The following is a 12,163-nucleotide window of genomic DNA, read 5'->3' as shown; positions in this document are numbered from 1 at the left end:
TTTTTTTTTTTTTTTGAGAAGGAGTCTCACTCTGTTGCCCAGGCTAGAGTGCAGTGGCACCATCTTGGCTCACTGCAAGCTCCGCCTCCTGGGTTCACGCCATTCTCCTGCCTCAGTCTTCTGAGTAGCTGGGACTACAAGCGCCCACCACCACACCTGGCTAATTTTTTGTATTTTTAGTAGAGACGGGGTTTCACCGTGTTAGCCAGGATGGTCTCGATCTCCTGACATTGTGACCCGCCCACCTTGGCCTCCCAAAGTGCTAGGATTACAGGTGTGAGCCACCGTGCCCGGCCTGAAATGGGGAAGGTTGTTTTAAGGATTAGAGATAAATCATAAAAAACTTCTAGAACATGAGAACACTTGGACACAGGAAGGGGAACATCACACACCGGGGCCTGTCATGGGGTCGGGGGAGCAGGGAGGGATAGCGTTAGGAGATATACCTAATGTAAATGATGAGTTAATGGGTGCAGCACACCAACATGGCACATGTATACATATGTAACAAACCTGCACGTTGCGCACATGTACCCTAGAACTTAAATTAGAAACAAAAAACAAAAAAAAACAAAAAACCTTATAGAACAGTGCCTGGCACATGACAGACATTCAATAATAATATATTTTATTTTATTTTATTTATTTTTTATTTTTTTTCTGAGATGGAGTCTTGCTCTGTCACCCAGGCTGGAGCGCAGTGGCGCGATCTTGGCTCACTGCAAGTTCCGCCTCCTGGGTTCACGCCATTCTCCTGTCTCAGCCTCCCGAGTAGCTAGGACTACAGGTGCCTGCCACCACGCCTGGCTAATTTTTTGTAATTTTAGTAGAGATAGGGTTTCACTGTGTTAGCCAGGATGGTCTTGATCTCCTGACCTCGTGATCTACCCGCCTCGGCCTCCCAAAGTGCTGGGATTACAGGTGTGAGCCACCGTGCCCGGCCAATAATACCTTTTATTATTATTTCTATAAGGATATGAAAATTATAACGTTGATGACTGCTCAGCTAAAATAATGAACTAGAATAAAATACTCAGGTAAAGATTTAAACATGGAGGCAAGGCTGGGTGAAGTGGCTCATACCTGTCATCCTAACACTTTGGGAGGCTGAGGCAGCTGAATTGCTTGAACCCAGGAGTTCAAGACCAGCCTGGTAACATGGCAAAACCTCGTTTCTACAGAAAATACAAAAACTAGCCAGCTGTGGTAGTGCATGCCTGAGGTCCTGGCTACTCGGAATGCTGGGGTGGGAGGATCACCTGAGCCTGGGAAGTCAAGAATACAGTGAGTCAGGATCACGCCACTATACTCTAGCCTGGGTGACAGAGCCAGACACTGTCTCAAAATAAAATAAAATAAATAAACATTGCTGAAAAACTTTAAAGACATAAGCAAATGGAAAGAGCTATTGTCTTTGTGGACTGGAAGACACTCAATATTGTTAAGATGACAATACCATTCAAAGTGATTCAGCACAATCCTTATCAAAGTCCCACAACACGTTTTGCGGAAATAGAAAGATCCACACCAAAATTCACATGGAATTTCACGGGACCCCAAACTGCCAAAACCTTGAAAAAAAACAAAGTTGGAGGGCTCACACTTCCTGATTTCAATATTAATACAAAGCTACAGTAGTCAAAACAGTGTGGTGATGGCAGGACAGACATATAGACCAATGAAACAGAACACAGAGTTCAAAGATAAGCCTTCATATATGTGACAAATTGATTTTTGACAAGGGTTCCAAAATCATTTCAATGGTGAAAGGACCATCTTTTCAACAAATGGCACTGGAAAAACTGGATATCCATCTGCAAAAGAATGAAGTTAAATCCTTAAAATATTAAAATATGCTATATACAAAAATCAACACAAAGTGGATCAAAGACCTGAATTTAAGAGCTAAAACTTTCTCTTAGAAGAAAATAAAAGAAAACCTTCATGATCTTGGATTCTGCAATGGTATCTTAAGCATGACAACCAAAAGGACAAGCAACACAGGAAAAAAAATTGATAGAGTGTGGGTCGCATAGCTTTGGAGTGGCAACCTTTGGGGCGTCAGTGACGAAAAAGAGATTAAACATGGGTGATGTTGAGAAAAGTAAGAAGATTTTTGTTAAGAAGTGTGCCCAGTGCCACACGGTAGAAAAGGGAGGCAAGCACAAGACTGGGCCTAATCTCCATGGTCTCTTCGCGCGGAAGACAGGTCAGGCCATTGGATTCTCTTACACAGACGCCAAGAAGAACAAAGGCATCACCTGGGGACAGGATAAACTGATGGAGTATTTGGAGAATCCCAAAAAGAAAAATGATCTTTGCCAGAATTAAGAAGGCAGAAGGGGCAGACTTGATAACTTATCTCAAAAAAGCTACTAATGAGTAATAATTGGCCACTGCCTTATTTATTACAAAACAAATGTCTCATGACTTTTTTATGTGTACCATACTTTAATAGATCTCATATACCAGAATTCAGATCATGAATGACTGACAGAATATTTTGTTGGGTGGTCCTCCCTCATTTAAAACTAAGATTGGCTTGTGGTTAAATGAATATTTTCAGTTTTTTGAATTTTAATAGTAATTCCAATTCAGTAAATGGTATCACTGTTTACCCCTTCTAAAAATATGATTAGACTTCGTTAGTAATGTTCAACTTTTCACAAAGATGGCGAGTGCCATCTTCAAACTTAACGGAGGTCGGGCGCAGTAGCTCACGCCTGTAATCACAGTACTTTGAGAGGCTGAGACAGGCAGATCATGAGGTCAAGAGACTGAGATCATCCTGGCCAACAGAGAGAGAAACCCCATCTCTACTAAAAATACAAAAATTAACTGGGTAGTTAATTAACTGGGTTGTTAATGTGCCCGTAGTCCCAGCTACAGGGGAGGCGGAGGCAGGAGAATTGCTTGAACCTGGGAGGCGGAGGTTGGAGTGAGCCGAGATCGCGCCACTGCACTCCAGCCTAGCGATACAGTGAGACTCCATCTCAAAAAAAAAAAAAAAAAAAAAAAAAGAAAAAGAAAAAAAATAGATAAATTTGACTTTATTGAAACTAAAAACTTTTGGGCATCAAAGGACACTATCAAGGGAGTAAAAACCCATAGAATGGGAGAAAATATTTGCAAATCATATATCTGATAAAGGATCAATATCCAGAATATATAAATAACTCCTATACCTCAATGGCGACAAAAACCTAATATAAAAATGGGCAAAGGGCTGAGCACGGTGGCTCGTGCCTGTGATGCCAGCACTTTGGGAGGCAGAGGTGGGTGGATCTCCTGAGCTCAAGAGTTCCAGACCAGTCTGGGTAACATGACGAAACCTCATGTCTACCAAAATTACAAAAAATTAGCTGGGCATGGTAGTGTGCGCACCTGTGGTCCCAGCTACTCAGGAGGCTGACATGGGAGGATCACTTGAGCCTAGGAGGTGAAGGTTGCAGTGAGCCAAGATCACACCACTGCACTCCAAAGTGTGTGACAGAGTGAGACCCTATCTCTAAAACAAAATAAACAAAAATGGGTAAAGGACTTGAATAGACATTTCTACAAAAATATAGAAATGGCCAAGAAGTATGTGAAAAGATGCTTAACATCATTAGTCATTAGGAAATGCAAATCAAACCACAATGAGATACCACTTCGTACTCATCAGGATGATTATAATTAAAAAATAGGGCCTGGCGTGGTGGCAGGTACCTGTAGTCCCAGGTACTCAGGAGGCTGAGTTGGGAAGACTGCTTAAGCACAGGATTTTCAGGTTGCAGTGAAGTATGATCACGCCACTGCACTGCAGCTTGGGTGACAGAGCAAGACCCTATCTAAAAAAAATAATAATTTTTTAAATTAATTAATTAATAAAAATCAAAAGAAATTTTTAAGAAAGGAAAATAAATGTTGGCCAGGATATGGAGAAATTGGAACCTACATACGTTGTTGGTGGGAATGTAAAATTGTGCAGCTGCTATGGAAAGCAGTTTGGTGGTTCCTCAAAATGGTAAACATATGGTCATCATATGATCAAGCAATTCCACTATTAGAAATATACCCTAAAGAACTGAAGATAGGGACTCAAACAAATATTTGTAAACCAATGGTCACAGCAACATTATTCAAATGGCCAAAAGGTGGAAACAACCCAATAGTCCATCAATGGATGAATGGATAAACAAAATGTGTTATAAACAAAGAATGGGGGCTGGGCGCAGTGGTTCACGCCTGCAGTCCTAGCACTTTGGGAGGCCGAGGCAGGTGGATCTCCTGAGGTGAGGAGTTCGAGAGCAGCCTGGCCAATATGGCAAAATCCCATCTCCACTAAAAATATAAAACTTAGCCAGGCATGGTGGTGCACGCCTATAACCCCAGCTACTTGGGAGGCTAAGGCAAGAGAATTGCTTGAACCCAGGAGGCAGAGGTTATGGTAAGCTGAGATTGTGCCATTGCACTCAAGCCTGGGTGACAGAGTGAGACTCCGTCTCTACAAAACAAAACAAAACAATAACGAAAACAAAGAATGGAATTATTACAGCTGTAATGGGAATATAGTTCTGATGCATGCTACAACATACATGAACCTTGAAAATATTATGCTAAGTGAAATAAGTGAGACACAAAAGGATACATATCGTATGATTCCATTTATATGAGGCATCTAGAATGAACGAATCCATAGACAGAATGTGATTAGTGATTATTAAGGGTGGGGAGAGGAAGATGGTGAATTATTGCCTAATGGGTACAAAGTTTGCTTGGGACGATCAGAAAGTTCTAGAAATGGATAGTGGTAATGGTTGTATAACACTGTGAATATACTTAATGCTACTAAATTGTACCCTTAAAAACAGCTTAAATATTCTATTTTACGTTATGTATATTTTATCAAAATTCAAAAATAAAATACAATGATGAAGTAGCTTTATATTGCTGATTTGAAGGAATCTCCAAAATAAACTGCTAAATGCAAAAGGTAAGATGTAGAACAAGAAGGGAAAGGAAACTACAGGTAAATACAAATTTGTAAATTCTGAGAACGTCTCAGAAGGTTATAAAGTGGAAGACAAACCAGGTGCCTAGAGGAGAGAAGAAGTGAGAGTTATTTTTCACTGGATACCCTTCTATATGTTTTGAATTTTGTATGACACATGTATATTACCTAGTCCAAAAAAAATTTTTTTTAATTAAAAAAATGTGCTGACTGGGGATCCAAGAAAGGGGGAAAAAAAGATAAAAAATATGCTGGTTGTTCAAAGCCACAGTCCAGTATGAATTATTGCCATAAGGTAGCACTAAACATACAAACGAGTTACAAGTTATGATTCCAATCTAATCTCTTCCTTTTGTTTTATTTATTTATTTAGAGATAGAGTCTCATTCTCTCGCCCAGGCTGGAGTGCAGTGGCACAATCATGGCTCACTGGAGCCTCAACTCCCTGGGCTCAATGGATCCTCCCACCTCAGCCTCCTGAGTAGCTAGGATTACAGGTGTATGCCACCACACCTGGCTAATTTTTGTATGTTTTTGTAGAGATAGGGTTTCACCATGGTGCCCAGGCTGGTCTCAGACATGTGATTCGCCTGCCTTGGCCTCTCAAAGTGCTGGGATTACAGCCTGCCTTTTTCAGTGAATGGTGTCCACAAACGAAAGCAAGCCCACGTGAAGTTCACATTAGATGGAGATGTTTCTTAGGAAACAAGGCAATTCTGTGTCCCCACTGCACTCAGAACCTGAACAGTTTCATGGTTATCTGATCACAGACCCATCTCTTCCCTAATAAACAAAGCTTTTCGAGGGCAGAGGATCTAATATATCAGTGCCTGGCACAGGATAGGCACTTAATGTTTGTGGTAAGAATTTAAAAATGCTGGTACTATGGCTATTTCCACTACTATACACTAGCAAATCTATCATTTGCTTGTTTGGTTTTTTTTCCTAGCAAATTTCAAGTAAAGAGGTTTAAAATTAATACAAAATAGGAAAAATACAAAAATTAGCCGAGTATGGTGGCATGTGCCTGTAGTCCTAGCTACTTGGGAGGCTGAGGCAGGATAATTGCTTGAACCCAGGAGGCGGAGGTTGCACTGAGCCGAGATCATGCCAACTGCACTCCAGCCTAGGAGACAGAGCTAGACTCCGTTTCAAAAAAAAAAAATCTTTCCCAACATTGCCTCTTACCTGGATGTGGCTGCTGGCTTCATTCTGTTTACTAAATGCCAGTGTGCTGAGAACATGGAAGAGTTTTCGTATTTGCTGAGGGGATATGTTATCCAGATAATCTAAAATGCCCTGTGGAAAAAATGATGCCAACAATGAGGCTAGCAGCTAACATTTTTCTCTTAAAAATCAAAACATTAAAATCCCTGTAAAAGAGGCACACATAGACAGCCAGGTATCTAAAACTTTTTAGCTCCCTTAAAAGCTCAAGTTCTAAAAGCTATGCTCAGAGCCCAAAGGTTTGATAGACTGGAAATAAACTGAGAAAACTCTTCCAGCTTTCTAAGTCTCTTATTATCAGAGACTAGGAACTAACTATCAGGAAAGATAAAGTTATCCTCTTCACTCTAAACCACCATCCTGGGCTTTAGTCGTCTACTGCTTAGTCATTCTAATGCACCTCCCAGTTCTCGGTATTCTTTACCTCCACCTTTCCCCTTTTTTCAGTGAAAACAATATTCTACCAAAAGTTATGTCTTTACCCTATTCCTTGCCATATCATCCCTTCCCAGCTTCTACTCCATGAACTATTTCTCCTTTCTCTACAGATCTGGAAGGAGTCACAAGGAAACTACTTACTTTGCGACCGTGGGAAATGTCTCAGCTTTTCTCATCTGTAACATGGCGATAATAATAGCTATACTACCTTTCATGGTTTGTCTGAGGATAAAGTAATAAAACAGCTTTGAAAACTTTTAATTAATTTCTGAAAAATCTCCATTTCTTCCTCTCTATTGAATGCTTTCTCTCAGCCTACAAGCAATCTCAAGCCTCCTCATCTAAAAAAATCTCCCTTGCGGCCAGGTGCAGTGGCTCACGCTTGTAATCCCAGCACTTTGGGAGGCCGAGACAGGCAGATCACAAAGTCAGGAGATCGAGACCATCCTGGCTAACACGGTCAAACCCTGTCTCTACAAAAAATACCAAAAATTAGCCAGGCGTGGTGGCGGGCACCTGTAGTCCCAGCTACTCGGGAGGCTGAGGCAGCAGAACGGTGTGAACCCGGGAGGCGGAGCTTGCAATGAGCCAAGATCGCGCCACTGCACTCCAGCCTAGGGGACAGAGCAAGACTCCGTCTCAAAAAAAAAAAAAAATCTCCCTTGCAATTAGCTTCTTTCTCAAGCTACTTTTCTTATTCTGTCCTCCTTGATGCTTCTCAACATTGACTCTATTCCCCAAGTCTTCAAGTTACTGCTCTCTGGCTTCCAACCTTATAATTCAATTAACACTGTTCTCTCAGAGGTTGCCAGAGGTATCATAATTGCCAAAGACAATAGCCTCTGCTCCATCTTCAACCTCTACAGTATCCAGCACTGAGATAAATCCCTCGCTCTTTTTTTGTTTGTTTGTTTTGACAGAGTTTCGCTCTTCTCGCCTAAGCTGGAGTGTGATGGCATGATCTCAGCTCACTGCAGCCTCCACCTCCTGGGTTCAAATGATTCTCCTGCCTCAGCCTCCCGAGTAGCTGGAATTACAGGCATGCACCACCACGCCCGACTAATTTTTGTATTTTTAGTAGAGGAGGGGGTTTCTCCGTGTTGGTCAGGCTGGTCTCGAACTCCCAACCTCAGGTGATCCGTCCGCCTCAGCCTCCCAAAGTGCTGGGATTACAGGCGTGAGCCACCGTGCCCAGCTGTCCTCTTCTAAGCTTCTATGGTCTTCTGCCTCAAAATTACCTCAGTTGAGCTCACATTTATATGGTTCTGAATACCTAAACTAAATCTTCCACCAAAGGGTGCCCCACAGGGTTCCAAACCAGAATTTCCAACTATCCACTAACCATCTACATGTGGCTATCCCATAGTGAACTCATCATACTTCCTACAGAAGACACACTCCCCTCCTGGTCTCCGGAAATAGCACAACCATCCACCTGGTTTCCTAACACGAAAAACTAGGACCTAGTTTTCCTGTTTCTCATTGCCACATATTCTCTCTCTTCTTTTTTTTTTTTGAGACGGAGTCTTGCTCTGTCGCCCAGGCTGGAGTGCAGTGGCACGATCTCGGCTCACTGCAAGCTCCGTCTCCCAGGTTCAAGTCATTCTCCTGCCTCAGCCTCCAGAGTAGCTGGGACTACAGGTGCCCACCACCACGCCCAGCTAATTTTTGTGTTTTTAGTAGAGACGGGGTTTCACCGTGTTAGCCAGGATGGTCTCAATCTCCTGACCTCGTGATCCGCCCATCTTGGCCTCCCAAAGTGCTGGGATTACAGGCATGAGCCACCACACCTGCAACATATTCTTAACAGTCACCAAGTCATGTTAATTCTAACACCAAACTGTCTTTTAAGCCATCATTTCTTCTACATTCCCGTGAGTAAAATCTGGCCCTTACTCTCACTCCCTTAGACCCTTTCAGCAGTCTCTAATCCACCCACCATATAGCCTACTGAGTTATCTCTGAATGCTGAGCAGATTAAGTCAATTCTGTGTAAAAACTGGTAATAGCTCCCTATTGTCTAGAAAATAAAGTTGAAACTCTTTAGCATGTTATTTGAGACTCTTTGCAAATGGGCCTGTCCTATGTCTTGCCAGCCTCGCCTCCCATCACTCTTCTCCATATATATCCTATTCTCCAGTCATGCTTGTTTGCTTCTCATTCCTCAGTCATACCACTGACTTGGGCACCAGTTTGTTTCTGCTCAAACTCTTCTCTGCCTAGAACACACTTCCCATACTTTCTCTTGTCAGTCATTCCCATCCTTCAGCAATCACTCAAATTGTCTCTTTGAAGAATTCTCCAGCTTCCCAGGCTAAATTTAATTATTCTTGCTCTGTTTTAGCTATAGTACTTTACCAGAGAATTCACCATGTTGTATTTATAGTGACTTGCTTAGGTGTCTTAGCCTTTAACATCAAAGGCAAGGACTTACTTTACACCCACAGCACCCAGAATAAAGCTTAGCCTGTAGGTTAGGCATAAAGAAGTGTTTGCTGAATGAATCAACACATAGATAAAATAGTCACTTTTTATTTATATTACTTGCCCATCATCTCACCTCCTTCCCACCTCCTCCCACCAATTACAGTATTCAATATCTAAAGTAAAAGAAGCCAGTAAGATACCTTTACAAAGACAGCATTCATCATCATAGCAGACGGGTTTAACACTACCAACTCTAGGAGGACATCTAACGCAGTATCAACTTCAGCTTCATTCCCACTGCAGATATGGGTCACTAAGGCACCAACCACCTCCTATACAGAGGAGAGTCAACAGGACAATGTAAAACAAAATATGGAATGGCCATTCTAAAGGGATTCACCCCCAAGGCCTCTCCAATCTCTACTTCATTAAAATCACAATCAACCCAATCCCATCATCTATTATCTAGTTTTCATTAATGTTGGCTTCAGGAGATTTAGGAATATGCCAGTGTAACTTTAGCATCCCGTCTTGACCTATTTCCCATATTTTATCGGTGAGCACTACCTAAGCCCTCCTGATTTTGCTCCTTGGCATAGTTTTCCTCTTTCTTGTTCCCACATGGGTTAAATTTTACCCTTTGCAAGTTGAGGTTGTACAAGATCAGTTGAAATTTCTCAAAATGATGGCACTCAAGGAACTAAAAGCGGCCGGGCGCAGTGGCTCAAGCCTGTAATCCCAGCACTTTGGGAGGCCGAGACGGGTGGATCACGAGGTCAGGAGATCGAGACCATCCTGGCTAACACAGTGAAACCCCGTCTCTACTAAAAAATACAAAAAACTAGCCGGGCGAGGTGGCGGGTGCCTGTAGTCCCAGCTACTTGGAAGGCTGAGGCAGGAGAATGGCATGAACCCGGGAGGCGGAGCTTGCAGTGAGCTGAGATCCGGCCACTGCACTCCAGCCTGGGTGACAAGAGCGAGACTCTGTCTCAAAAAAAAAAAAAAAAAAGGAACTAAAAGCTTTAAAGGTTTTCTTTATATAGTACAGGCTAGACTTGCATGTTTCCAAGCAAACATGGATCATGATAGGGTCTCTAAGACATTAAGAGGGTTCAAAAATGTCTTAGATGCCATTCTCCCTTTATACTGTCACTGTGTAATAGTCATAACAGAATTATATTCTCAACTGTAGCAGCTACCTCATGTTAGCTGCAACTACTGCTCTACTTTAAATGTTTAAAATCTTCTTACAAATCTTCATTTTAAAATTTCCATTCAAATGTGTTTTAACATTGTCAGTAATAGGAAGAATATATGTAAAAACACAAAATAAGACACTGTTCTTTACTTGCTTTCATAAACATTTTCCACAAAAACAGTCCCTCCTCTCTGGATATATGCTGTTAAAATGTGTCTTGGCTGGGCCCGATGGCTCATGCCAGTAATCCCAGCACTTTGAGAGGCCAAGGCAGGCAGATCACCTGAGGTCAGGAGTTCGAGACCAGCCTGGCCAACATGGTGAAACCCTGTCTCTACTAAAAATACAAAAAATTAGCCAGCTGTGGTGGTGTGTGCCTTTAATCACAGCTATTCAGGAGGCTGAGACAGGAGAATCGCTTGAACCTGGGAGGCGAAAGTTGCAGTGAGCCGAGATCACGCCACTGCACTCCAGCCTGGACATGAAGAGCAAAACTCCGTCTTAAAACAAAACAAAACAAGTGTCTCATGTTTTGAAATAGATCTGGATCTTAATTTCAGACAGAATTTTAGAGCTCAGAACACAGAGTTAGATCCACCAGTCAAGCCTTCATTTCATCAAGGCTGGGACTAGAATTGAGCTTTCCTGAGTCCCAGTTCAGAGTTCCTTCCCCTTCAGTAAGTTCCAATCAACAAAAAATAAACATCAGATTATTTTCCCTTCCCCTGTTCCCTCCTTGCCAAAATAAATGCTTCAACATACCTGCTGGCAATACGTGTCAAAAAACTTAAATGCATATTTGTATAGGAGACTGCCAAATGAAATTATACTCTGGTCTAGAGAGTGAAGCAAACTCTGAGCCAGCGACAGAATGGATGAACACATATCCTTAAGAACCTTGAGTGGGGAAGAGTAGAGAGAGAAAAGGAGCTATAAGAAGCAGTTAGTACACAAGCTAAGAGTTGCTTATCCTTTTGGAATGTCAGACTTCTCCTCTCTAACTCTCATTTTAACTTGAGAAATCTTAATCTTTGCTTTACACAAAAATAATCCTTCACCATTCCGAGATTACTCTCAGCATCAATGGGATTCCACGTTTGGATAATAATTGACCTTTAAGCTCAAAGAAGTTAAATTATAAGCCTAATAGTACGTTCCTATCTGCTCAATTTGGGATTGGAGGCCAGCTCTTCTAAATTCCAGTTTCCCCATGCAATCACCTTGCTTATAACCTTGCTTATAATTTGAAGTTGGTCTATAAGGTTCAATGCTAACTAAACTGAACTTTTTTAAAAGAAGATCAAGAAGAGAAGTGATCATACCCTACCAATAATGCAATATACATAGACATTAATAGACCCAGACTAACCAGTTAATAAACATAGCTTCTTTATTGATACCGTAAGTTTTAAAAATCTTATACTCAGCTGGGTATAATGCTTTATTGGGGAAAATACAATGAAAAATTACATATAGTTTCTGTGTCTAGAAAATTATAGCCCAAAACATATACAACTGGCAGAAATAAACACAGAAAGAACTGCAAGATAAAATAATGCAACTGCTAAATCTATACCTAAATGTAAAATTTAAGACCCAATGAGGTATTCTCATTAGCTCCTAACCCAAACCCCAAACGACTGGCCCATCCAGTTTTCTAAGTTCTATACTGTTAATACCCTGAATGTTCAGCTGGCAAAACACTATTCCCAGCTTATAAAATTCCACTTTGAATAATTTACATTTCCAGAGGAATTATCACCTAAATTCCAGTTTTGAATGGCCAAAGAGTGATAGTTCAAATAGGTTCATATTTACGTTTCTACTAGTTTCTACAGGCTGGTCCTTTACCCCTCAAGGTTTTTGTAAGCTACTTAAAT

General features: G+C 41.5%; 1 protein-coding gene and 1 pseudogene across 12 annotated transcripts in view; one reads left to right on the top strand and one right to left on the bottom strand.

The window, feature by feature from the left end:
• FANCD2 (FA complementation group D2) overlaps positions 1-12,163 on the bottom strand; it is a 144,030-nt gene that overhangs the window by 39,460 nt on the left and 92,407 nt on the right. For 11 of the 12 annotated variants that reach the window (XM_050778645.1, XM_050778644.1, XM_050778650.1 and 8 more), the window contains 3 exons: positions 11,046-11,180; positions 9,286-9,417; positions 6,182-6,292 (listed from right to left, as the gene is read on the bottom strand). In XM_050778645.1, the coding sequence (XP_050634602.1) occupies positions 6,182-6,292; positions 9,286-9,417; positions 11,046-11,180 (378 nt within the window). Of the gene's footprint in view, positions 1-6,181; positions 6,293-6,799; positions 6,881-9,285; positions 9,418-11,045; positions 11,181-12,163 lie in introns of those variants that run through there. The other variant, XR_007723181.1, reaches the window with a different exon arrangement.
• Positions 2,047-2,480, top strand: LOC126947731 (cytochrome c-like; annotated as a pseudogene).

The sequence above is a fragment of the Macaca thibetana genome, chromosome 2, assembly GCF_024542745.1.
Source record: "Macaca thibetana thibetana isolate TM-01 chromosome 2, ASM2454274v1, whole genome shotgun sequence".
In the NCBI taxonomy this organism is placed as follows: Eukaryota; Metazoa; Chordata; class Mammalia; order Primates; family Cercopithecidae; genus Macaca; species Macaca thibetana.
This window is presented reverse-complemented; position numbering and strand designations above follow the sequence as displayed.